This window comes from Sceloporus occidentalis, unplaced genomic scaffold, assembly GCF_023333645.1.
Source record: "Sceloporus occidentalis isolate IW3139 unplaced genomic scaffold, rSceOcc1.0.p SCAF_152, whole genome shotgun sequence".
Taxonomy (NCBI): domain Eukaryota; kingdom Metazoa; phylum Chordata; class Lepidosauria; order Squamata; family Phrynosomatidae; genus Sceloporus; species Sceloporus occidentalis.
The window spans coordinates 1,012,850-1,039,429 of NW_028317132.1; the positions used below are offsets into that span (position 1 = coordinate 1,012,850).

Sequence of the window (26,580 nt, forward strand, 5' to 3'; positions counted from 1 at the left end):
TGTTAGGGCCTGTAATCCCTAGAAGTTCTGTTGCATACCATCTCTGGGTACCAATTCACTGTACATCTGTACATGTAATATTCAGTATAAGGTAACTAGTGTTTTCGCAGTACAATTTTTACTGTAATATTTCTGTAATTTGATTGTTTAGCTCTTTAGGGATGCTGATTACAGTATGTTTTGTCACATTTATTTCTTATTTTTCACAGAATGCCAGAGGAAGTGCCTTCTGCATCAGAGCACACTAAAACTTCAGGATCTGTAATATCAAGTAGCAACCATGAGGCACCTGGTCCGTCTTCCAGTTCCACACCTCATAATGCAAGACTTTCTCTTGTTCCTCACAAGGAAATGGCACCACGTAAAGTTCAGTCTCTGCTTCAAATTGATCGCCAACAGATTCAGGCAGTCGAGCTGGAACAACAAGCATTGGAACTGCAGGGACTAGGGCTGGCAGTGTACGATCAGGAAGTTCTAGAACATGGAGTCTTGCAGCAAGTGGATGACGCCATAAATGCAGCTAGTCAGGCCTCCAGAATTGCAGCGGCAGAGAAGGAGCAGCAAGAATTAACGGATGAACTGTGGTGAGAAGTGAGGGGTGCTTACCTGTAGCAAGCTTAAAGGGAAACAGGAACTCAAATCAAAGTTTAAGTTGATATATATAATTTTGTTCTGCATCTATCTCAATATCGAATACCTTTTATAGTACAGGAATTATGAAGTAACATTCATTATATATTCATCTGATTCCTTTTGCAATGTGTAAATTGGACCTGGTAGAGTCTGTGCTGACAGTCCACTTTCAAATCCAGTCGAGTTGCAGTTGATCTAGGTCGCGAATGTGTGATAACAATCGTCCAGAGTGAACATGTTGTGAAATGGAGTTTGAATATTCGTATTACACGTCTTCCGCGTGACCTTTTAGAGTGCACATAACAGTAAAAGTATACATAAGCAGGTGTTAGACTTGTACTGCTTTACAACAAGCACTTAATGCTATTCTTGTGCTGTTCTTGGTAAGATATTACACTTTACTTTGCAAACTTCCTAATACTGTGGCTGAGCCAACACCTGCGCAACAGACATACCTAGGTGACTCAGTGTTGACCAGGCACGTACTGGCCTTAGGCCCAATAGGTCACTGGTCCACAATGTATGTTTAAATTGAAGAACTTATGTTAATCACATTTGGGTTGGTGTTTTGTAAATTTGTAGGCCTTATTTTGTCCCCAGTCCAGCTCTGGTGCAGGTGTGCTTAGATTTCTTTCTTGCATATTTCTGTTGTTTCACTTGCCATGCAGAAAATCAGTTTGCATATTGGTTACAGAGGCATAAACGCATCATCCCTACCTCTTTTAATTCCCAGCTCCTGTGTCACAGCCTTACGTCAAATCGACAAAATAATTAATCAGCTTACACCACAGGCTGCCGCCTGTAAGGAAATAAATAGGAGACTAGATTCTGTGAAAAGACAAAAACAAAACAAGGTGAGTCTTGTGAGTTCTTTCCATTCGGATACTCCCTATAGAACGCAATTAGAAAACCTCAGCAGCTGGATATCTAGCCTCTTCTTTTTGAATCAAACTGCATGAATGACACTTCAAGCCAGTGGCAGACTGGGCAGGGGGGCAATTGCCACCCAGGCCGGTCTAAAATTCTTTAAAAAGTGCTGGCTTGACTTGGAGCAGCCCACTCGTGTTATGTGACCCTGCAGTAACACTGTGTGATCACTGATGTGTAAGGGTGTGTTTGTTTTGGCATGAGTGTATTAATGTGTGTGAGGGTATATGTTGGCAGTCAGGCCCGGACTGGGACAAAAAATAGGCCCGGGCATTTAAGCCTGAGCAGCCCATATTTATTTATTTATTTATTGTTAAAGCCCACCCTTCATGTACCATCTTTGCATTTAATCATTCACACAAATCATTAACACATTCATTAATGCAGTCTCACAAATCATTCAAGCAATTCATCCACACATGAATTCATTAATTGTCATACGCATTCACACAATTCATCCACACATTTATTCATTCATTCATTCATATACGCATTCACACTACCCCCTCTCCACATCTTATCTGCCCCTTCTCACTATGTAACCCCCTTCCCCACTTCTCACTGCACCCCCCTCCCTCACCCTACTTACCTTGTTGCCGGAGCAAGCAGCAACTGCGACCGCACCTGTGGCAGGGCAGGATTGACTTAGGGGCTGATGGAGCTGCAGCTCCAGGCCCCCACCTTAAAATAGGCCCAGTCAGGACCAGACTGGCTGGTCCTATATGGCCACATTAATGCAGAGCCCCTTAAGCCCGCCGCAACTACCCCCTCCTAACTATCTACCCTCTCCCTCTTTGAAGTTCACTTACCTTTCAGGAGTCCTGCGGCGGGGGTGCAAGGCCTCTGCCTCCCAGCTCTGCCACTGTATGGAACAGTATAGAATGATGGGAGTTATGATGTACTTTTAGAGCATAATTATATAATGAAAAATTCATTGGAAATGGTACAGCATAACACCCATCACTCTCACGCATTTATCAATCCACACGTATACACCAATCCACGCGCATACACCAATCCACACACATATATACCAATCCACACATATACCAATCCACACATATATACTAATCCACACGTACACACCAATCCACACGTATATACACCAACCCACACACATATACACCAATCCACACACATATACACCAATCCACACATATATACCTATCCATACATATATACCAATCCACACACACACACACACACACACCAACCCACACGTATATACACCAACCCACACGTATATACACCAACCCACACGTATATACACCAACCCACACGTATATACACCAACCCACACGTATATACACCAACCCACACGTATATACACCAACCCACACGTATATACCACACAACACGTATATACCACACAACACGTATATACCACACAACACGTATATACCAATCCACACGTATATACCAATCCACACACACATATACCAATCCACACACACATATACCAATCCACACACACATATACCAATCCACACACACATATACCAATCCACACACACATATACACCAATCCACACATACATACCAATCCACTCTCACTTAATGCTTTCCTACCTTTCCTTTCTTCTTTCCCTCTTCTTCAGTTCTTCTGTCTTCTCTGTCTTCTTCCGGGTCAGAGGGCACGGACAGCGGTGGGCGCGGCTTCAGTGCTGTGCGCCGGGATCTGACAACAGACCCCGGCGTACAGCAGCTGTTGCCACGCGGCTCACAAGGGAGCGGTATCGGAGGTCTTTAACAGACCTCCGGCTCCCTTGAGTGATTACTCAAGGGAGCCGGAGGTCTGTTAAAGACCTCCGATACCGCTCCCTTGCGAGCCTGCTCCTCCAGCGGCGGACATTACTGTCCGTCTCTGGAGGAGTGCCGGGTGCCGCAAGTCGGCACCCCCTGATGAGCGGCACCCGGTGCGGGCCGCCCCCTGGAGTGTGGCGCCCTGTGCGGTCGCACACCCCAAAGGTCGGCCCTGCCCTAAGGGGCCGGGAAGCCCCCACCAGGGCCGGCCTTAGGGGTCTGCGGCCGCACAGGGTTTAAATTAAAACATCAGGTTTTTTTTTCCAACTTTATTTAACAACCTCCATCCACATGGAGGATGTTAAATAAAGTTGAAAAAAAAACCCGATGTTTTTATTTAAACCCTGTGCGGCCGCATACCTGTAAGGCCGGCCTTGGTGGGGACTTCCCGGCCCCCTAGAGTGGCGGACCTGCAGTTGCGGCGGGCTTAAGGGGCAGGTGCCCCTTATGCCCTGCGTTAATGCGGCCGTAGGTCGGGGCCTGGAGCTGCAGCTCCATCAGCCCCTAAGTAAATGCGGCCCTGCCGTGGCCCGGCCCACCGGGCAAATGCCCGGTGTGCCCGATGGCCAGTCCGGGCCTGTTGGCAGTGTATGTTAGTGTGTGAATATGTATCTCTGTGTTAGCATGAGTGTGCATGTGCAATTGTGTGTATGTTATGGGGAGGGTCAAGAGGTCAAGGGGCTGCTTGGCTTCCCTCCCTCCAATAAGGTTCCTGCCCTACCCTACTTCAAGGACTTTTTTTTTTTATACCTTTATTATTATGCAATTAGGTAGCTTTAAATTATGTACACAGGTTCATTTGTAATATCAAAACTAGAATGAATGTCTTATCTCATAACAGGAACAGCAACTAAAGAAGATCAAAGCTAAGCAGAGACGCATTAGAGCAGTGTTAACGGGTAGCCAGGATGAAACTGGACTTGATGAAGAAATGGAAGACAACCTAGGGGATGGTATGTTCTCGTGGTGTACAATAACAGAATAAGAGGGGCTATTTTTAAAACGAGAGCAGTTAACTTTACAATAAGTGAATCTCAGATTTATCTATGATTGAACAAGTTATTGTTTTACAAGGAAAGGGGTGCTCATAATCTACAAGTCAGAGGTTGAAATCTAAAAACAGATTTGAGTTGAATAAATTGGCAATTTTTTTGGTTTTTGTTATGCTCGGCGTATCAGAGGATAGGACACTGTGTCCCCACACGAGGGGCAACTGGTTCCCCCTCTGGTTGAGCCTTTTGGGTTAAAATGGCAGTGGGGCTTTCTGATGATCCTCTGAGACTGAGGACAGACCCTAAGGGTGCACAGACAGGATATGCAAGACGAGCCATAATCAGGGAGCCGGAGTTCAGGATAATATATCAAAGCTGAGGTCAGGGAGCTAGAAACTCACAATCAAGCAGGGTCCAATACACAGATCAGTTATGGATAATGCAGTAGGACAGGGTACACTATGACAAGCACAAGGTGTAGCAGGTTACTGGGCTTTATAGGGCTAGGAATGAAAAAAGGCACCAAATTTGAGTTTGTCACCAACATTTAAAAGGCCTGACATCAATACGTTCAGGATGTCTGTTCACATCCATCTCGAATGGGGTGTGGCTGCGTGCGAGACCACTATAGTGTGTAGGAACCTGGAGCAAGGGAAGAGGACCCATCGCGCTGCGTGGGACAGTGGAACGAAGATATCACCGAAGCCGGAGTGACAGAGCAGACCTCCTGGTCCCAGTGAGTGGTCTGCTGCTCCGGCGCATCTGCAGGTATGTAAATATGTAACGGTTTTCTATAAAGATGCATGATTTCTTGAACTTGATGATCTATTGCTTTATTAACTACAAACATACAAATACTTTAAAACACATGTTTTCTTAATTCCAAGTGAATTACACGTTTAATAAAATCACCATGTTAAAGGGGAAGTTGCATGAAAATAATAATTTTCTTTTTAGGCTTAAAATAAAGTCATGTATACAGTAATGTACATTGACAAAAACTTTTTTTTTAATTCAAATCAAGTACTTTTTATTTGCCACACTGAGCGTATTTTTTATGGCAGTGTTAATGAACTCTGTTCCGCCATAGTCGTCGTCCTAGTCATGGTGTCCAGCAGGATGATTTAAGATTAATAACTCTATTGTTTATTGCAGACAGTAAATAAGGAGTCAGGGTGTTTTGTAACTAGTAGATTGAGTTTAAGTAAAAGCCGGAAAATATGCAAGTGGGTAATATGCAGCCGACTGAAAACTAGAACAATTTATTAAAATAAAACAGCACGTTAGTTTTATGTTTTAATAGGATACAAGTAATGAAAAATGTGTTGGGCTTTCCATTTGAGTTGAGATCAATATAGATATATTTAAGTCCCAATACAGGTAATATTCAAAACCATTGTGCCAATAGTATTAACCACAGGTGCTCTGGCTCCTGAATTGTATTCTGTCTAAAGAAATAGCGTGTATCTTTCGTTCATTTGACATGCAATCATATGATTGACTTCAGTTTAAGTAACAAGACCTGTTCCACTGAAAGATGCTCACAACATTTGCATTTTCCAGATGCACTACCTTCCTCTTTGGGCAGTATGCTAACTCCATCCCAGGACAGTGAATGGGACAACCTGATCCGCACTGGATATATGACCCCATTCGGCACCAGGATTCCTCCAAAGGAAGAGCCTCTGCCACGCAAGCAAATATTGAATGAATCATCAGATTTTGACAAGTATCTAGCAGATCAGGCAGAGATGGCAGCCCAAAGAAAACGCCCATTGAGTGCAAAAAAAAAACCCAGAAACAATGGCTGTATCAATCAAGTGGATGTGCCTGTGTTGAAAAAAAAGTTGTCAATGTCCTCTGGAACTAAAAGCCTGCAGAAAAAAATGAGACAACTGCAGACAAAAGCATTCCAGACTTCGTTTCAAGTTGAAACCCAATGTAGAAGGTCCTTACCTCCTTTGACAGATAGCAGTCAAGGAGATGATAGTGAAGGGTCTATATGGACTCCAGAGGGGAGAGAAGAAAGCATGGATGAGAATGATAATAATGTTGATTGGGGACCTAATGACCGAGACTTTGATAATGAGCTGAAGCCGCTAGCTCAGAAAGTTGTGGCAAAAACACTTAGAAACAAGGACACAAGTTCTGAATTTCCTTCCAACTCTGAAGATGATGAAGACGAAAAACCTCAAACTTTCTCAAAGAAAAAAAGACAGTTCAGAGATGATGGGAATGTCAAACTCTACAAACAAAGACTGAGGCAAGTATTATCTGGGTATTTATTTTTACACATTGAGATAAGTTGAAAAAGATGGATAGACTTTGCAACCAGCAGTCCATCATAACAACAAAATGGCTACTGGCTTATTCCATGCAAAATCACCTGGTAATATTTGCTCTTGCATCTCAGATATTTCTTATGTGTAGATTCAATGTGGATGAATAAAAATGTTAGTCAAGTAATAAGAAAAGAAAAAAAAATGACATTTAAACAGAGAGCTCAGTGGCATCATATGTCAAGTATAAAGATGCCAACAGAGCTTGCAAAAGGGCTATTAGACTGGCTAAATTTAACAATGAGAAGATGCCAAGGAGAGCAGAAACAAATCCAAAAATATTTTTAAGTACATTAATGCCACAAAATTTAGGAGAGACAATGTAGGTGTTAGGCAATCTGGAGATGGTAAGTTAATTAGTGAGGATCAGGAAAAAGCAACAATACTTAATGCCATTTTTCATCTGTATATAACAAAGAAGAGCCACTACCTGCTGATTGCCAATTCACCACTATAAAAACCTTAAATCAATCGTGGGAATGGCTGACTCAAGATAAAGTTTTTAAACATTTATGTAAACTTAAAGTAGACAAAGTTCCAGGGCCAGATGATACACCCAAGGATACTACATGAAGTTAGTCAAGAAATAGCCAGACCACCGTTTTTTCCAGCTGATATGTGGTTCCCGTTTTTAAAAAAGGATCCAAATCTGAGCCTGGGAACTACAGACCTGTAAGCCTAACACCTGTGGTAGGGAAATTGTTTGAGGTTTTATTAAGAGATGGCATACAGGAATATATTGTGAACAATGATATCATCGGTAGGAGTCAGCACGGTTTTGTGAAGAACAGATCATGTCGGACCAATTTAATTGCATTTTATGATGTTGTGAGTAAAGGCATAGATCAGGGCCCTGCTGTAGATGTTGTCTATTTAGATTTTGCAAAAGCAATAGCATTTGACACTGTTCCACACCAGCGGTTATTCTATAAGCTAGGATAAATGGGTCTTGGAGAAAATGCCTGTGTTTATAAATTGGCTTAGTGACAGGGTGCAAAGAGTTGTTGTTAATGGTAAATTCTCAAGCTGGACAACTGTGGTAAGTGGGGTGCCTCAGGGTTTGGGTCCAGTTCTCTAACTTATTTATTAATGATCTTGTAATACATATTGGAAGTCACTTGTCTGTGTTTGCTGATGACACAAAATTAGGTAAGGTTATAAAGTCTGATCAGGATATAGCGTCTCTTCAAAATGATTTGGATAAACAACTAGGGGACTGGTCACATAAGTGGCAGATGAGATTCAATATAGGTAAGTGTAAGGTAGTGCACTTTGGTACCAAAAATAAGTATGCAACTTACATTCTTAATGGCATTGCATTGGGAAAAGCAGAAAATGAGAAGGACTTGGGTATAATTGTAGACCATAGACTTAGCAACAAAGTGCAGTGCTAGTCAGCGGTTGCAAAAGCCAGTAAGGTATTGGCATGCATAACGAGGAGTATTAAATCACGAGATGAAAATATAATTGTACCTCTTTATAAAGCAATGGTGAGGCCTCACCTTGAATATGCAGTGCAATTTTGGGCACCAGTTTTAAAGAAGGATGCTATAGAGCTGGAGAAAGTGCAGAGGCTGGCTACAAAGTTAATTAGAGGAATGGAGAATTTTAGTTATGAATAGAGACTAGAAAAACTGAACTTGTTTTCACTTGAAAAGAGGGGGATATGATCACACTGTACAAATGCATACAAGGTCAGTATAAACAGCTCTCTAGTGATCTATTCACCAAGAGGTCTCTACAAAAGACATGGGGTCATCAGGTGAGATTTCAGTATCAGCATAGTAAGAACAATAAGAATATGGAACTCTCTGCCTAAGGATGTTGTATTATCTAACTCTGTGGATATTTTTAAGAAAGGTCTGGATGCTTTTCTGGTTAAGCATAACGTAAAGGGCTACAACTGCTAAAAGGACAGTCATATTAGCAAATTGATCCAGGGAGTAATCTGATTGCCGCTATGAAATCAAGAAGGATTTTTTTCCCCTGTTGTGGCATAATTGGTAATTGCCCCAAGTAGGGCTTTTTTTTTTGCCTTCCTTTTGGATCAACTTTAGAACTACGTATGTGTGAGGTTGAACTTGGACTGAAGTCTTTTTTCAATCTACTATACAATACTGTACTATACTGTCCCTTCCTAACACAGCATGCCACTAAGGCTCTTGTCCATGCCCTGATTATCTCCCGTCTTGATTACTGTAACCCTCTTAGCTGGTGTCTTAACCGTCTCACCCCTCTACAATCCACCATGAATGCTGCTGCCAGACTTATCTTCCTCTCACATCGCTTTACTAACGTCTCTCCCTTCTGTCAGTCTCTTCACTGGCTGCCTGTGTGCTTCGGGATTCATTTCAAAATCCTCACCCTTACTTTCAAAGCCCTTCACAGTGCCCTCCTTACTCATCTTTAAATACACTCTTAACCGGTCTCTCCGCTCATCCAATGATCTCCTTCTATCCTCTTCTTTGATTTCTAACACTCATGAACACTTACAAGATTTCTCAAGGGCCGCCCCTATCCTCTGGAATGCTCTCCCCGGCATATATTTAGTAAAGACATTTTTTGGGATCCTTTCGCTTAAATAAGTAGGCATCATTTAATGTATGCAATTTTAGTTTTTTGACCTTAACTATTTTTTCCCCATCATAATTAAAATCCGTTACTCTCTGAACAATTTCAGCACCTAGTACTAGTCCTGTCTTTCCTTTTACTTGTTTCCAATATTTTTGAGCCTTTTCTAATACATAAACACAATTTTCAGTGGTTTCGGAAAAGGAAAAAAAAAATACTTTTTTGTGGGATACTCTACAACTCACCATATCTGAACTTGTTCATCTGTTTTGCAAATGTTTTTTTTAACGTATACACAATTAATTTAGATGATACAGTTTACAAACAAGTGCAGACACTGGCAAAAAGTATGATGTGACCTACACTTCTAAATGTGTGTTATTTCAGGTCCAAAGAGACCTTAAACCTTTAAGAAATGTTTGTAAACTTGGTCTTGTATGATTTCTAAAGTACATTAATGTCGCTTCTTCTATAATGGGGTGTCGGGGAGATTAAACTGTCACTTAATTTCAGGCGTTGGCAGAAGCAGCGCCGCAGGGAGGCAGAGGAATGTATGGCAACCGAAGAGTCGGAGGATTGTGACGTGAATTTTGATGAAGGTTTCCGAATTCCTAGTGCTCTCTGGAAGAAGCTGTACAAGTAGTGATCTCTTCACAAATATTAAAAGTTAAACAATATAAACATAGTAGGAAACAGACATTGCAACATCCCATTAAAACCCCAGTTTTGGCCATTTCTGGCTCATTTCTGTAATTGTTCTTATCAAGAATGTTCCTTTGTCTCTTTAAATTCTGATCTACAGATTTTATTTTATTTTCCCTCTCTTTGATCCCATCTCCACTGCAATTTATTTTACGCTCCTATACTTCTCCCCTCTAGGTACCAGCAAACAGGTGTTCGGTGGCTTTGGGAACTGCATTGCCAGCAGGCAGGAGGCATTCTGGGAGATGAAATGGGATTGGGTAAAACCATCCAGATAATTTCTTTCTTGGCCGGACTAAGCTACAGCAGGATGAGGACACGAGGCTCTGATTACAGGCAAGTAGCAGCCCTGCCAGTCTGAGCCACCCATCAATATTAAGTAGTATGTGTGTGTGTGTGTGTGTATATATATGTGTGTGTGTGTGTGTGTGTGTGTGTGTATAGAACATTTTCTGGCGAAATACTAACAGTATGACAGTTGTGTATTGTGTCAATTAAACGCCATAATAAAGAAAGTAACAACTGTGAATTCCCTAGCCCAGTCTGTTTTATATCTAAGAGGTAACCTTGATAGATTTTTCTCTTAAACAAGAACATTTGGGTTTTTTAACAGGTATGAAGGTCTGGGTCCCAGTATTATTGTGTGCCCAACCACTGTAATGCACCAGTGGGTTAAAGAGTTCCATTCTTGGTGGCCACAGTTCCGTGTTGCAGTCCTTCATGAAACTGGAAGCTACACAGGCAAAAAGGTGACTTCTCGGCACGTTACAAGAAACTTTTATTTGGTGGGCCTAAAACCTCTCCAGTTCCGAAACTTTCATTATATGTATAGTGACACGAGCTGAGACTCTTTGTTTTAACTTTTTTATTGAAAGAAGAATGCACAATTTGTTCCAATGTTCAGGTAAAAAGCATTCTTGAGCCCACTTTGAACGCACAAAGTATGCCGTGCTCTGCCTTTGTCGAGTCTTTGATGTTGCTGTAATTAAGGAGAGTATGTGAGTAGGGTTTATTTCCTGTGCAGGTAAAGCTCAAAGAGCTCAGAACTAATAAAATAGCACAGGCTTCTAGCCAGGATAATTACAATCATAGGCCAATCAATCTAACGATAAAAGAGAAGCACAGTGTTTGTGTACAAAACATGTTCTCGTAATGCCATTGTGCTGTTCGTAGAATGGAATGATGAGGTGGAATTTCTTCTTACTGTTTTCATACCTAATTTACAATCAGAGTGTTTTGCCTTAGTAGATTTTTGGGTTTTATGTGTTGAACTATAGCTTTAAATGCTGACAAATGGCAATCTCTACTTACCTTATACGTTATAATTTTCATCATCTACAGTACAATTGAAAGAATATTTTGCTCCAGCAAGTGATACTCTAGCAGTGGTAAAGTTATTACATGCATGATACTTAATTTTCTCAAACGAGAAAATATATAATTAGCATTATAAGCAATATCTTATAATATTATATAATATAGTGTATAGGTTTTTTTTTTTGTTGTTTTTTTTTTTTAATAAGCTCACATGCTGTAGGCAATCCTGCTCCTATTTGTACAATGTTGATAAATGGTTACTGATTAACCTATTATTTTGTTATGCAGCATAAGTTGATCGGGGACCTGGGTAGTGCTGGAGGTATCCTCATAACCTCATATTCTAATGTGCGCCTAATGCAAGAGGAGCTACAACGTTACCACTGGCATTATGTAATCTTGGATGAGGGACACAAGATTCGCAATCCCAATGCAGCTGTCACACTAGCATGCAAACAGGTGATAGAGCTAGTTGTACGCATAAATGTTTTTTATGTCAACATTTCTGTGCATGTTAAAAATAGAAATCATCATTTGAAAATTGTGTGATATCAACAGTTAACAGTTGATTCTTGGGCAGAAAATAACTGTGTGTGTGTGTGTGTGTGTGTGTATATATATATATATAAATGTGTGTATGTATAAATGTCACGGAGCTGGATAGTCCGACCGACTACCTCCGCTGACTTGTGCTTCCTTTGCCTGGGACAACACACTCTTTCCCGTTTTCCCAGTCACTAGCCGAGACTCAGTGTAGGGTATAACCAAAACGAAGAAGTCAGGGCCCATAGTCAATAGGGAGGAGGCTGGCAGTCAGGCCTCTCCAGTGGCCCCAGTGATAGAGGGTTCCGTCACAGTTATACATTTGCTCTCATAAGTTCCATCTAGATAATAGTGAGATTTCGACATAACAAGTTTGTATATGGTGATTCCACATGCCAAAGGAATTCAGACAATGCGTGATATGCTTCAAAACTCTGAACACTATTCAGGACCTCCTATATTTTGCAGCTTCTTGAAAGTGTTTTTTATTTTATTTAAAAAAAAAAACCAACATACATAATGCCTCATGAGACCTACCATGCCGCTGCCTGTCTTCTGAATTAGAAATGGATTAAAATCATTCTGTGTTAGTGCTTGTTGTTTCTATCCTGTTTTCCTGATTTGTAATATCTTGTTATATGTATTAGATTGAAGTTTGTTTCAGAATCCATTTCTCCTTGGATCTAGAGGCTCTAATATATTAATGTGCATCCAATCATTTATATATTCTGCTTTCCTAAAAAATAAAAAATAAATAAAAAAAATGTAGACCCTTTTGGAAAGCATTCATTGAATTTGATAGCAGTTCCCCTCCTTGGCTGTGAATTCCACACCCAAGGAGTATGTTTTATGATCTTCCACTGAGGTGTCAGATATTCCTTAGAAAATAAGGCCCACAAATTGTCTTCTATTCTGGATTTAGTAAAGACTTGTTCATGTTCATAATACAGCCATTGGTCTTGCAACACTGCTATGACTCTGCTCACATTCTGGCTCAACTTCTGAGCTATATTTTCCTCAGGACAATTAATATTTTTTTCTTTCTTTTTTATTTTGATCATATCTAATTTACTATAAGAAAAAATAATATGGTGAAAAATTCACTTTACTCATCTATGAAAGCTAATGGAAAAGCAACTGCTAAATAGATCCTAATGTTTGTCCTGAGTTTAAGATCCTAATAAGAGACCTTTGGAATTGAAATACGAGACCTTTCAGATCCCAAACAATAATGTCTTCAGATTTTTTTTCTATGTTGGTCCACTTAAAATTTTCAGTTTTGACAAGTCTACATTGAGGCTAATGTTCAAATATATGTCTGCAATTTTTCCTACTCAAATTAAAAACCGCACTGCACACACAGTTTTGGGGGTTGTGTATGTTTAAATGATATATGTATGAATTTTTCAGACCTGATCAAACTGGTTGTATTTTTCCACTTTTCTTACATTAATTTCTCCTTTTTTCTCCTACAAGTTTCGTACTCCTCATCGAATCATCCTCTCTGGGTCCCCCATGCAAAACAACCTCCGTGAGCTGTGGTCCCTGTTTGACTTTGTATTCCCAGGAAAACTTGGAACGCTTCCTGTTTTCATGGAACAATTCTCTGTCCCCATCACTATGGGTGGCTATTCCAATGCTTCACCTGTCCAGGTAAAAGAAAATTTTTTAAATATCAAAACACTAACTATGAACTCCATGTTCTAAAAGTGAATTGTACAGGTGATCCAAAGTCGGATCTTGTAAACTGTAAATAAGAAACAGTAGAGACCATATACCACCTATTTAATGACTTAAATAGTGTGTATCGAGTAGCATTTTGTCTGTTTTAGAAACTATATGTAAATAAAACCTTTCAAGCGTAAGTATGTAAATATTTCTTTCTGTGGTATATCATACTCTTGTTGCAACTTAGTATACATTTTAAAACCTTCCTTCCCAAAAAGGTCTATATCAGGGGTGTCCAAGTTTTTTCTGCAGTGGGCCACTTCATCAGAATTGTATACATGCGAGGGCCGCACTCATTTTTCACTGTGACAAAAAATATGGCCTTTAATAAAATATGCAGATTAAAATAAAGTAAAATGACACAAAACCTTTACTCTTCCTCTCGCTGATTTCTGGGCCTTGAAAGTTTTGCGACTACAAATTCAGGATTCCCTAGATTTATTCTAGGGATGAACTAAAATGAAAATTCTGGACCAAAACATTCAGGGTTCACTTAGCCAAAACCGAAAATGACCCCCACCTTTAAAAATAATAATAAAAACTCACATGTTTAATAAAAGTAGGTAACACGCAATTGGACAAAATTAGCAATATGACTTGGCATGATAGGAGTGTCATTGCTGTTAGCCTAGGCAACCAGTAAATGCTGGTACCTAGGCATGATGGGACTGTGTTCGCTGTGATTGCTGTTAGCAATCACACTCCTATCATGCCAAGTCAGCCAGTACATGCTGGTACAGGGTGGCTGTAAGTGATGTGCAGACCCCATACTGCTGGCAGCATCACTACACAAGGGGGGCAGCTAGCTAGGTTTCAGCATGTACTGGCTGACTTGGCATGATAGGAGTGTGATTGCTAACAGTAGTCACAGTCCCATCATGCCTAGGTTCCAGCACTTACACATCCATCCAGTAAATGCTGGAACCTAGGCATTATGGGACTGTGATTGCTGTTAGCAATCACACTCCTATCATGCCAAGTCAGCCAGTACATGCTGGTACAGGGTGGCTGTAAGTGCAGACCCCATACTGCTGGCATTATCACTACACAAGGGGGGCAGCTGGCCAGGTTTCAGCATGTACTGGCTGACTTGGCATGATAGGAGTGTGATTGCTAACAGCAATCACAGTCCCATCATGTCTAGGTTCCAGCACTTACACATCCATGCTATCACACACACACACTCATTTATTCATATAATCATTAATTCACAGATTCATTCCCTCAATCACACACACTCATTCAAACACCCTCCCCACCCCCTTACCTGTACTGCAGCTCCCTCGATGCCGCTCACAGACTTCAGCAGAGGGCGCAGCCTCCCTCTGCCTTCTCTGCTAAAGCACAGAGGAAGTAGGAAGTCACGTGAACTCCGCTTCCTCCGTGCTGTCAAGAAGACCCTCCCACAAGTAAGTAGCAGGGCTTGAGGTGCGGCTCGTGTAAGATCGGTTGCCCTGGCTGCCGATCTTACGCGGGCCGCACCTCGAGGTCTCGGGCCGCATGTTGGACGCCCTTGGTCTATATATATCAGGCCAGCTGCATACCGGTCTAAATCAGAAATACATGCGCTTACTATAGATAGAGGCAGCGTGCTTAGGAATTTGTTTCTTACAGACAGTGTCTTCTTAAATTTCTCCCATGTGAGGAGTTTAGGTGGATCTTTACTTTTATGCCAGAATAAAGACGAAAGGTCTTGAGTACCAGCTGGATCTTGTTCGAGTGAATACCACCTTTCATTTTAGTTCTCTTGTTTTAATGCAGCTATGGCCTGTGCTACCATACTGGCCTGATGGTATTCTTTCATATTTGGGATAATTAAACCTCCCTGTGTTTTTTTTTTTTTTTTCCCAGGGCACATATTTTTTTATTTATATGTGCATTTTCCCTGCCGTATGAGTTTCATTTTCGAAGTTTGTAACATTTCAATTCAACTATTGGTATATTAATTGGTATCTTTGGCAGGGCGAACTGTAGCTGAGGTCAAACAATAGTCCACACGTGTAGTTCAGATCGAACATTAAGTGGTTTCCACAGTAGAGCTAAGCCCTTAGACACACTACATTGGGAGAGCTTACTAACAGTTCAAGCCCTATCTATCCAACCTGGGTGGCTTTCTCCAGATCCCATTCTTTTAACAGACATCACTCAGTCAGGAAATTAATATTAAAGTTCTTACTGTGTTTTAGAGAGAGGGTTGGGCATCCATCTGGTTATCAGTTTGCACAATACAGCTCTGAAGTCTGAACAGCGGTCTCTGCCTACTTCTTGATGATCCCAACCATGCTTCCTGGGTTAACCATCTGAGTGCTGAAGGACTCAGACATAAGGTATATCCAGCAGAGGAGGAGATATGCTTTAAACACTGCCATTAGTTCTTTCAAATAACTTTTTGGCTGTTCTAAGGTGAGTATTATATAATCGGCATATAGGTTCACTTTTACCGGTTCTTTAGACATTATTAATACCTCCTTATTTTTGCATTTGCTAATGGTTCAATTAAAATTAGATATAGCAGGGGTTATAGTGGGCACCCCTGTCTAACTCCGTTTGTGATCATAAATCAATCAGAGATCCGCCCCATGCCCATCACCCTAGCCGTGGGTGAAGAATATAGGATCATAATATTATTTCAAATATTATATTTAATCCAAAGGCCAGCAACGCTTCGTTCACGATGCCCAGTCATCCTTGTCAAAGGCCTTTTCGGGATCCATTGACAGGGTCAACGCAGGCATTCTCTTAGTACTAACTCCATCAAGCACATCTACTAGTCGTCTTTGACCTATTTGAGACTAACCCCGCTTGATTCAGGGTTAGTTGATGACTGGGGAGAGGACACTTGAGTATTAATTTTAACACTGAGTTTTAATAATATATTTATGTTGTATATGAATATTAAACATACTTTTAGGCTATAAGCTGTGCATTTTATACTCGCGTACCCCATCCATTGCTTTGCTGTCCAAACTGTTTACCCTAAAGGGGGAATGCTGCCCTAAGTCAGCACAGTGCTGTTTATACATGGAGCCAGGCCACGGGCTCCAGGCAAGGTGAGAGCCCATTTTGGCCACCTTTTTCTGTTTGTGCTGCTAAATATCGTTGCTGTACTGCTCTATGAAGGCTTTTATCCATTGCAGATATCCACATTCCAGCTATAGATGGGTGTGTGATTCTTATATCACACTAGGCGACATAGATTGGAGTCAGTCGTATTAACTCCAAGGAATATTCTTTTAACCCTATAAGGGTGAGTCCTTATTTTACGCTCCATTCACTGATGGTGGGGTCGCACCATTACCTTTGTTTATAAACCTATTGGCGTTGGCTTGTTTTAATCTGTTAGATAATTGTCTATAAGCCTTGTTTCCATAATAGTACCATCTCAATTTTAAATATTGGAGAAATGTATTCACATGTAGAATCAGGGCTTCGTTAATCTCTGTCGTAACTTTTTCAATTTCCCCTGAAATTTGTGGAGTTGGGTTGTTCTTTTCATTCAATTAGTCTAACTCTATTTATAAGGTAGCCAAGTTCTGATTTTTCATCTTTTTTTTTCTATGTTTTATCAGGTGTCCCCTTATTATAATTTTAAAAGTGCACCAGGTCCTGGAGGTATCCACCTCTTTATGTCTGTTGTTGAGGAAATACCGTATTTGCTCGAATGTAAGACAAGGTTTTTTTCAGAGCAAATGCTCTAAAAAATACCCCTCGTCTTATATTCGAGGTTGTCTTATAACCAGGGGACCTGGATCCTCCTCTCTGGCAGCTGGTGAACGTCTTCGTTAGGGATGCACCGAAATGAAAATTCTGGACCGAAATTCAGGATTCACTTGGCCAAAAATTACCCACCCTTAAATAAATAAATAGATAGATAACCACACTTTTATTAAAAGTAAGTAACACACCAAAATTGTACAAAAATGTCAATAATATATATACCGTATTTGCTCTGTAAAATAACCATCGTCTTTTATATTTGAAGTCATCACCCCCCAAGCACTAGTCGAGATTTACTGTAGGGGACCAAACATGATAGGATTAAGGGTTTAATCTCCTCAACTACCAGACAGCCCGGCGCCTCCATACAGTTCTATGGCCAGCAATGCCCACCTGACAGAGTCACTATTTCGGGGTGATACTAAGGTGATCCTAAAGATTGGTAATAAAACCAGGGTTCACAAGCTCCCTCTCTGTAACCGTTGACCACCACAAGCTTAATGTATCCTCAAAAGAGCGATGTGGTGGGGCAAAGGTCGTCCGTAGCGACACCATTCCAATTGTCTGCGGGCATCGCTGGGGCTCCTAGCCGCTGTACGGTTCCATGAATTTGCAGCTAGATCTTGGTCAAGCATTTCCTGGCTTGTAGATCCCCCCCATAGCAGACTAGTTCATGGGAGTCTGGTTTGGGCAGACCAGATGGGGTTTCTTGGTCACCCTGTGCTCATTACTTAGATACGAGAAGACTGGGCAGGCAGGTAAAGGAGTCAATATTAGCACTGTGTAGCTACACTCTGGCTAGCCTCAGTGCCAGCACAGCTCCATTGAATTGCTGTCCCACTTCGTCTCACTAAGAAACTGAATAATATGTTGACGTGATCTGATGGCTGTTGGATAACGTATAACCAAATTTTGTATATTAATAGATTAGGCCAAAAGTTGCCCCTAATGAATAATAACCACTATCTTGTGTTTGTTATCGGCAAATTGTACCTTTGTTATGGTATAATGCACAGAGAAATGTTCAGTACAACATTTAATTAAAAAAAAAAAAAAGCCAATATAGAAGTAAAAATCTTTTTTGTTGAGTCGAGCAGTAAGGGCATTTGTTACTGAGATTTATCATAGGTTAGTTGTTGATGATAAAGGCATGGAGGTCAGAGGCTTTTGAGAGCTCTATTTAGATTTTTATGAGTCGCAGGAACTTCTTGACAAAAACCAACCATGTTAACAGTAAAATGCGCCAAGTCTGACAATTGTTGGCAGGATTTAGATTTGTAATTGATTTAAGAAAAGGGAAATGTAGCTCAAGTTGGCCAGACACAAACAATTGTGATAATTACCACTTTGAAGAACTGCAAATTACGTAAAATTATAGTCAGTGTTGTAAATTACTGTGCAAACTGTACCAAAGCCAATATAAATTATATGTAAAACAAAGTGAAAGTCCTATACAATACAGCATTTTTTGTTTGTTTTTTTTTAGGTAAAGACTGCATACAAGTGTGCATGTGTCTTACGTGACACAATAAACCCATATCTCTTGCGACGAATGAAGGCTGATGTGAAAATGAGCCTCTGTCTCCCGGACAAGAACGAACAGGTATTCTGATCTGTGGATTATCAAACCTTTTAATTTCTTCCTACAGAAAATAAAATACATTAACCCAATAGATTATTTTGTGCATTGGATTAATTTACAGAGCCATGGGTTTCAATGTATTGGGCATGTAAAACTCAGGCCTACTTTGGCATCAACAAAAAAGAATGTACATTAAAGTACCGTATTTGCTCGATTATAAGACAACTTCCCAAAAGGTTAATATTTAGGAAAAAAGAAATGCTTGAATATAAGACTACCCTATAGGGGAAAAAAGTTTTACTAGTAAATATTAATTTATATTTCTTCATATTTAATAAAAACTTTGAGAAAAATGCATTTTTGTTTTTATTTCCTTTTATTTGTCAACCTGCACCCCAGATATGCCTTATACCCCCTTATATGCCACGGCTTACCAGTGCATCCCTTTACTTGTGACCTGTGCTTCAGACTCCCTGGTGTCTAGTAGGGAAGCTGGTGGAGGTCTGTGCGATGCAGACCTCCGCTGCTGGTGACCAATACTTCCGTCGGGGCTTCTATGACTGAGCGCAAACGTTCACCGGCTGCGGGATGTGCACAGACAACCTCCACTGCTTCTATGGTGGAGCACCGGAAGGTGATGTGATGTCGGCGCTCCGTCATAGGAGCCCCAAGAGGAAGTACCAGCAGCAGCAGAGGCTGCCAGAGGGAAGGATTTGGGCCCCCTGCAGCGCTGTGGGGGATCTGGATCTTAGTCTTGTAATCAGAACTCTATTTGAGGACGGCCTTGAATACAAGACGGGGGGATATTTTTGCTCTGAAAAAAACCTTGTCTTATAACCTAGCAAATACGGTATTTTGTAAGTACTTTAATATGCAAGCATTAAAACTGCAGTATATCCCCCTCCCAGTCCTGTTTTTAATCAGGGGCAGAAATGCTTTCCTAGTGAAATCACTTGGTGCACTTTTGAGCATGCATGCGGTAGGGAGTTGTTAGACCTCTGGAATTTGCTTTACATACTCATCGCTGGAGCTAACCGTAAGGCTCATGCGCCTTGACAAGCAAGAGGTGTGTTCAACCAAACACATCTTCTGCAATTTCTGGTAGGGAAAGAGGAAGAGGTGGGTACAACTTAAAGTGTAAAACATTATAACATATAATTACATTATATTACATTTTATTTATATTTAAAATTAAATTAAAATCACAAGCAATAATAAACTGGTACAAAAAGAGAAGAGGGCTTACACTCAAGAAGGCATACACATTCAGATTCCCAGGTTGCTGCTTGAATAATAATGAGCAATAAATACACAAAACAAAGCAAGAATTCAGTGCATACAATTCAGAAAACATCCATCTAAGGCATAAATATTGGTGATTCCATCATACTATATGGCCATGGCTTAGCCGCCACTATGTCGAAGTCCCCCAAGTTTGGCAAGTCCTATCTAACGTCTCTGGACACCTTGCGTGTCTCATTTGGATAAAAATGCAGTGCGGTCCCGCTGATTCAGCTGCTTGGCAAGCAATATAGCCATGTCAAATTACATAGGACTGGCCAAGCATAAGGTACTTTGATGTAGTGGTGGGATAAGCAGTATATGGCCATATAGCGTGACAAAATCCCCAATATTTATGTCTTAGATGCGTGTTTTTTGAAGGGTATTTGCTGGGTATGTACTGAATTCTTGCTTTGTTAAATGCTGAAGTAGGATTCTGCAGAGGTCCATGCTGTAAGTGTGAAGAAGCAATCATTTAAAGGGGACAGTTAGTTCTTATATGCATTTAAAATGTACCCTTAATTGTGTAATTCTGCAGCTGTTCATAAATTGAAAAATGGAAGTCTACATTGTACTCTTGTATTCAAGCTGTTAATTGTTGGACTGCACTCTGATAATGTGTATAGAAAATAGACCCTCATACCTATTTTTTTGGTTGATCTACTCTTTAGGTGGAGTATCCAGTCAGTGAGTAACTCTACAGGTCGAGTTTGATTACACATGCTTTATTTCCCTATAGGTTCTGTTCTGTCGTCTTACCGATGAGCAGAGACAGGTTTACCAGTCCTTTATTGATTCCAAAGAGGTCTATGGGATACTGAATGGAGACATGCAGGTAAAGGAACACAGTGTTAGACAAGTGCAAAGATGTATATGTACAAGTATGGCATAGACAAGTGCAAAGATTTGGTATGCTTGAAGTAGCCCCCTGCCTAAGCATTACAATGTTCTTGCAGTGACAGATTACCTAACAGTTCTTGGGTGGTTTATTACACATTACTGCATTATATGGTAGATCCCTCTATCCAAGATGATTAAATTATGACTTGTCTCCTTTGTCAATTTAACTAAGACATTTATAATAAGTAAAGTGTGTTAAACACCAAATAGACTATCTTGTTATATTTGTAATAAGCAAGCAGGTGTTTTCCGTGTAACCTTTAAGCACAGCAGATATCGGCCCGGGGATTATATGCAGAGAATGATGCAGAACTTGCAAGAGGGATAGGCACTGATAAGTCTGACTACATCAGTGGTGATAATGAGCACTTAAAAGGTTTCTCATAAGAATTCATGTTTTCCTACCTGTGCTTCTCAACATGTTATTGGTTTTATATTAAAAAAGGTCTTCCCGGGACTCATTGCTTTGAGGAAAATTTGCAACCACCCAGATCTGTTTTCTGGGGGCCCAAAGATCCTGAAAGAGGCCCAACAGGAGGATCTGAAAGAGGATGAACAGTTTGGATTTTGGAAACGCTCAGGCAAAATGATAGTGGTGGAATCACTTCTAAAGATTTGGCATCGTCAAGGACACAGAGTTCTACTCTTCACTCAGTCCCGGCAGGTTAGGAGTAAAAATTCCTAACATAAATATGTAATTGCTACACCTAATAATTGTAATATTAAAATAGTAATGAAAGAATGAGAATTAGAATACATGGGAGGTAATATGAGAATAGACTTCCAGTGGAGCCAGTAAAGGCTAACATTGTAAATTAATTCATAAGTGCTTGTGTAAATTATTAGTGAACAGGTGAGCCTTCAAAATGGGCACACTAGATTGGTCAGTCTATGCTAATTTCTTGTTCTAATCGGAGTATGTTCCAAATTATCTGTTGTATACCTGTTCTCAGATGTTGCAGATCCTGGAACAGTTTCTGATGAATCGGGGCTATTCATATCTCAAGATGGATGGGACCACAACCATTGCGTCTCGACAACCCCTCATAACACAATATAATGAGGTACAATTCAGCAAATATGAAATGTTCTGTAACAGGGGAGAGCCTTGTACCATATAACATTGCATATGGTTTAATATGGATGAGAGGAGGGGTGTTTTTATTGTTTCTTGTGTTGGTATTAATTACTATATTACCAAGGAGAACAAACATATTCTTTACACCTGAAGTATATTGTGTCGTTGCGTAAGAATGCATAGGCAAGCATATGGTATATTATAATGTTATGATGTTATCAGTTTGGCTATATGTGTTACAGGACCCCTCGCTCTTTGTCTTCCTTCTTACAACCAGAGTGGGGGGTTTGGGCGTAAACCTAACTGGAGCAAACAGAGTTGTTATCTATGACCCCGACTGGAATCCCAGCACTGATTCCCAGGTGAGGGTTGCATGAGCCAGAAATGTTAATTGGTTTATTGACTTGGAAACAAAAACTTTAGAGAACTTAGACGAAGAAAAACCCAGTGTTAAAATAAATATTTTTAGTACTTTTAGTAAAACGACATTCACATTATCCATGGAATAAGTGGGCTGCAGAATTTTTTATGTCAAAGAGAATACAGTGTGTAGAACAGCTCTTCATCAGGTAGAGTGACCCCTGTGTGAAGTCATGCAAATGTATTTATTTTCCTGCTATTTTAAGCCTATCAAAGTGTTTAGAGAAAAGATCCAGAGGACCTTAGTTGCTAGACTAGAAACTAACCTCTAGAATAGTAGTAGAGGACAGGGCCATCACTCACAAATGTGTGTGTGTCCTTGAGCCCACACCAAAGTCACGTAAAGACAGTTGGGACATGGCCTCTTGTATGCTTTACTAGTAGTTTTGTAGTGGTAATGTTGTTTTGTAAAAGGTACTTCAGTGTTTAGGTATTTTTGGGACTTTAGTGTATTTTACATTGTACAAAACTATTTGTTTTTATCTTTACATAATTTAAACATGAGAATTCATTTTTCTACTTGTATTTTGCTTGAATTAACTGCTACAAACCTACTTTAATACATTTAATATCTGCTCACTTTCTAAAGTTGCATGTCTAGTAATATAAATGGGAACTAGACATGCAACTTTAGAAAGTGAGCTGAAATTAAATGTATTAAAGTAGGTTTGTAGCAGTTAATTCAAGCAAAAGATTCCAATCTTATCTCATGGATCATGGTTGGTCAATACATATATGAAATTGGTTATATATCTCCTTAGTGTATTCATAATATGCTTAATTTTGACCAAATATACATCATTATGGTTAATATCAACCTAAAGGACTCCTGTTTTATTCGCAAAGGTTATAATGGTGATCAATGGAATTTATCTAATTACTATTAGTCACAGACTTATGCTCACTACTGTTCTGCAGAGAGACATTATGTTTGCCGATATTACTAAAACTACAGGTTTGATATGTAAAAACTCGGTGAAGAAAATTAGATGAACTATATTCCTCTTTATACATAAAATAAATCCACCAGATTAGGGACTACTGTGACTGTCCTACTGAATCTTCAGAATTTGTATCTAATGATTTTTTTGGAAAAATGCTAGGAATTCCTATAGCTTCTGAAACAAGGATTAACACACTTTCTTTTATAAAGATTAAAAAAAAAAAAAGCTACAAGGGACGTTCAAAAGGTTTCTGGACTTTTATATTTTCGTAGGGAATGGTGAAGGCTGCGGGTGTAGTAATTGGTTGTGTGTTAGCGTGTCATGTGACTAGTTCTGTCTGGCAAGCCTGCTGCCCTTGCAGTTTAGTATAAGAGTTTTTTTTCACCCTGGGGTGAGGGTGGCAGCAAAACTTAGAAATTTCACCAAAGAGGAACAGCGTTCTGTCATGCTTTTTGTGGACAGAAGGTGTGCCAGGAGCACAAATTCATCTTCGCATGTGTGCTCAGTATGGAGAGAAAGTTCTTTCTTGTTGAGTTGTCTGAGTGGACTGAAAAGTTTGAAAACAGCCGTACTGGTGTGATGGATGTAAAGCACTTCAGACATCCAGCTGGTGTTTCACTGCGGGTGTTTAATTTGCATTGTGGTGATTCACACAAGATTTCTCAGTCTTTTAAATGTAATGATTTGTGATGCAGGCTCGGGAGCGGGCCTGGAGAATTGGGCAGAAGAAACAAGTGACTGTCTACAGGCTGCTCACTGCAGGAACCATTGAAGAAAAGATCTATCACCGGTAGGTTACCATATAACTGCTATTCATGAAAATGTTACATTTATTAGTTATCATACATATTTGCAGAACTGGCCATTTAGCAGCTGGGGTATCCAAAATGTATCTATTAACATGTGACCATGCTAAGATGCCAGTGATTCTCAGCCAGGCCTTTGGGAGCATGACAGAATAATTAGGCCTGTCTTGGGCAGGTGGCTAGGTTCTCAAAAGAAGGAACGTGCAGGACCCAGTATAGGCAACTCCCTAATTACCTTGCTAAGAATGCGTGAACATGCATGTGGGGGCAAACCCAGCATCTGCCGTGGTGGATAGTGCGGGGCCGCTCCTGCCTGTAAGCGTAGGTGCTGGAAGTGCCAAGCCACCCGCCCTCTTTGTTGAAAGGTGGAATAGAGGGATGCTCATGAGAGACGACGTACTGGAGCTAGAGTCTACTGTCATTTGGCACATTCACATCTACAGTAAAATCATGTTTGTCCTGGTCTTTTAGCTAAACTCTGTGAATAGAGGATCTTATATAGGTCACTGCTGCAGGTTACCTAAAGGGACAGTTTACTGTTCCTAATAGCCCCACTTCAAAAGAATGTATATTAAATTACTCTGTGAGCAAGACCTGGAGGGCAGGGAAAACCAGTTGGTTTGTCGCCTCCCCTTCCCCCTTAGAGTATTACATGTTTATATGAGTTGCATAACACTCTAATACACATTAATAACATGCGTACACATACTTATATAAACATACACATACTAAAATATGCTTATGCACACATTCATGCTCACCCACAGAGACACTTAAACATACACTCCCACTCTAACATTCTAACATACATATCATTAAGATTGCAATAAACTGATGTGGTGTGTCATGGGGCTATTGCATACACATTGCTCTTGTTTCCCCATTAATCCAAATCTCTCCTCAGGCAAATATTCAAGCAGTTCCTGGCTAACCGTGTGCTGAAAGACCCAAAGCAGAGACGTTTCTTCAAGTCAAATGACCTATATGAGCTTTTTACCTTGAGTAGCCCAGATGACAGCCAGGGCACTGAGACTAGTGCAATCTTTGCAGGTACAAGCTTTAGTGAATCAGATAATCTACTCCATTTCATGGATAGAGACAATAAAGTTTATTGTAGTTCATCCCACCCCTATGTGGACCAACCCTTTGGTTCTGAAACAACATTTTCAAGGGCCAAGGTTTCATCTTTACAAAGCATTGGAATATACATGTCTCCAGGAGAGTTATTTAATCAATCAATCAATTGAATGCCTAAAACTTTACTCCTAAATGTTTAGAAGGTTACTTAATTTGACCATATAATCTCTTACTTGCTTTCTAGGAACCAGTTCTGATGTTTCAAAATACACTATAAAGAATAATATGCCTAATCCCTGCTCCACATCTGGAAGACAACCTACTGACCCTATTGCTAGTACCTCATTTCAAAATGACCAGCTGTCTCTTTCAAGTGGCATAGGACATCACTACCAAAGGACCCATGGAAAAGATGCTTCAAACATCAAAGGACTTGATGCACGGAGTTATAGCGAAATAAATGTATCACCAGTAATGCCTGAAAGTAGCCATTATAAACAAAAAGCAAAAACGAAACACCAGCTAAAGAAAAGCAAAGCGAAAAAAAAAGCGAAAAATGCGAAGTATGAGGGTGAGCGAATCTCTCACCTGGTGAAAAAAAAAACATACTTAAAGGAGACAGGCGACCAACAGGAACCTGATAGGAAGAAGAGCGATGACTATGTTTTGGAAAAGCTTTTCAAAAAGTCAGGTGAGTGGTGCTTATAGTCAGATTTTAGTTGTAGAAGAAAAGCTCTATTATAATGCATGATCCTGTTTAATATAAATGCCTGCCAATCTACAGGAAAAACCTTTTGTGATTTTTGGTTACCTCCTGTGTGCCGGAACTGATAAAGTGTGTGATTTTATTTTTGATTTTTTTTTTTTTAACTTGGCACCATCAGTAATGTGCATCCTTGTAGCTTTCCTAACTATGTTCATTAAATCATGCCAGGAGTGCACAGTGTTATGAAACATGATGCTATTATGGATGCTTCCAACCCTGACTATGTGCTAGTGGAAGAAGAAGCAAATCGAGTGGCCCAGGAGGCTCTACGTGCTTTAAAGGTCTCTCGTCAACGTTGCAATGCTGCATCCACAGGCATCCCAACATGGACTGGTTCAAACTCTGCAACAATGTCGGGAATCAAGTAAGAATATAAATATATTATAGAATAACACATTCTAAGTTGATAACCTAGCACAGGAAATCTAGAATGGTGCTATGCAAGTGTGTAAAC

The 26,580-nt window shown here is 40.2% G+C and overlaps 1 protein-coding gene across 1 annotated transcript in view; it reads left to right on the forward strand.

Annotated features, from left to right (window-relative positions):
* The first annotated feature begins 351 nt into the window (after window positions 1-351).
* LOC149280592 (DNA excision repair protein ERCC-6-like) overlaps window positions 352-26,580 on the forward strand; it is a 30,534-nt gene continuing 4,305 nt past the window's right edge. Inside the window, exons 1-18 of the mRNA XM_089500350.1 lie at window positions 352-584; window positions 1,367-1,487; window positions 4,205-4,316; window positions 5,919-6,618; window positions 9,779-9,904; window positions 10,145-10,303; window positions 10,581-10,716; window positions 11,573-11,743; window positions 13,304-13,480; window positions 18,759-18,875; window positions 20,875-20,970; window positions 21,481-21,699; window positions 21,989-22,099; window positions 22,356-22,475; window positions 24,173-24,267; window positions 25,188-25,333; window positions 25,866-26,051; window positions 26,295-26,490. Coding sequence (XP_089356476.1) covers window positions 352-584; window positions 1,367-1,487; window positions 4,205-4,316; window positions 5,919-6,618; window positions 9,779-9,904; window positions 10,145-10,303; window positions 10,581-10,716; window positions 11,573-11,743; window positions 13,304-13,480; window positions 18,759-18,875; window positions 20,875-20,970; window positions 21,481-21,699; window positions 21,989-22,099; window positions 22,356-22,475; window positions 24,173-24,267; window positions 25,188-25,333; window positions 25,866-26,051; window positions 26,295-26,490 — 3,221 coding nt within the window. The remainder of the gene's footprint in view (window positions 585-1,366; window positions 1,488-4,204; window positions 4,317-5,918; window positions 6,619-9,778; window positions 9,905-10,144; window positions 10,304-10,580; window positions 10,717-11,572; window positions 11,744-13,303; window positions 13,481-18,758; window positions 18,876-20,874; window positions 20,971-21,480; window positions 21,700-21,988; window positions 22,100-22,355; window positions 22,476-24,172; window positions 24,268-25,187; window positions 25,334-25,865; window positions 26,052-26,294; window positions 26,491-26,580) is intronic.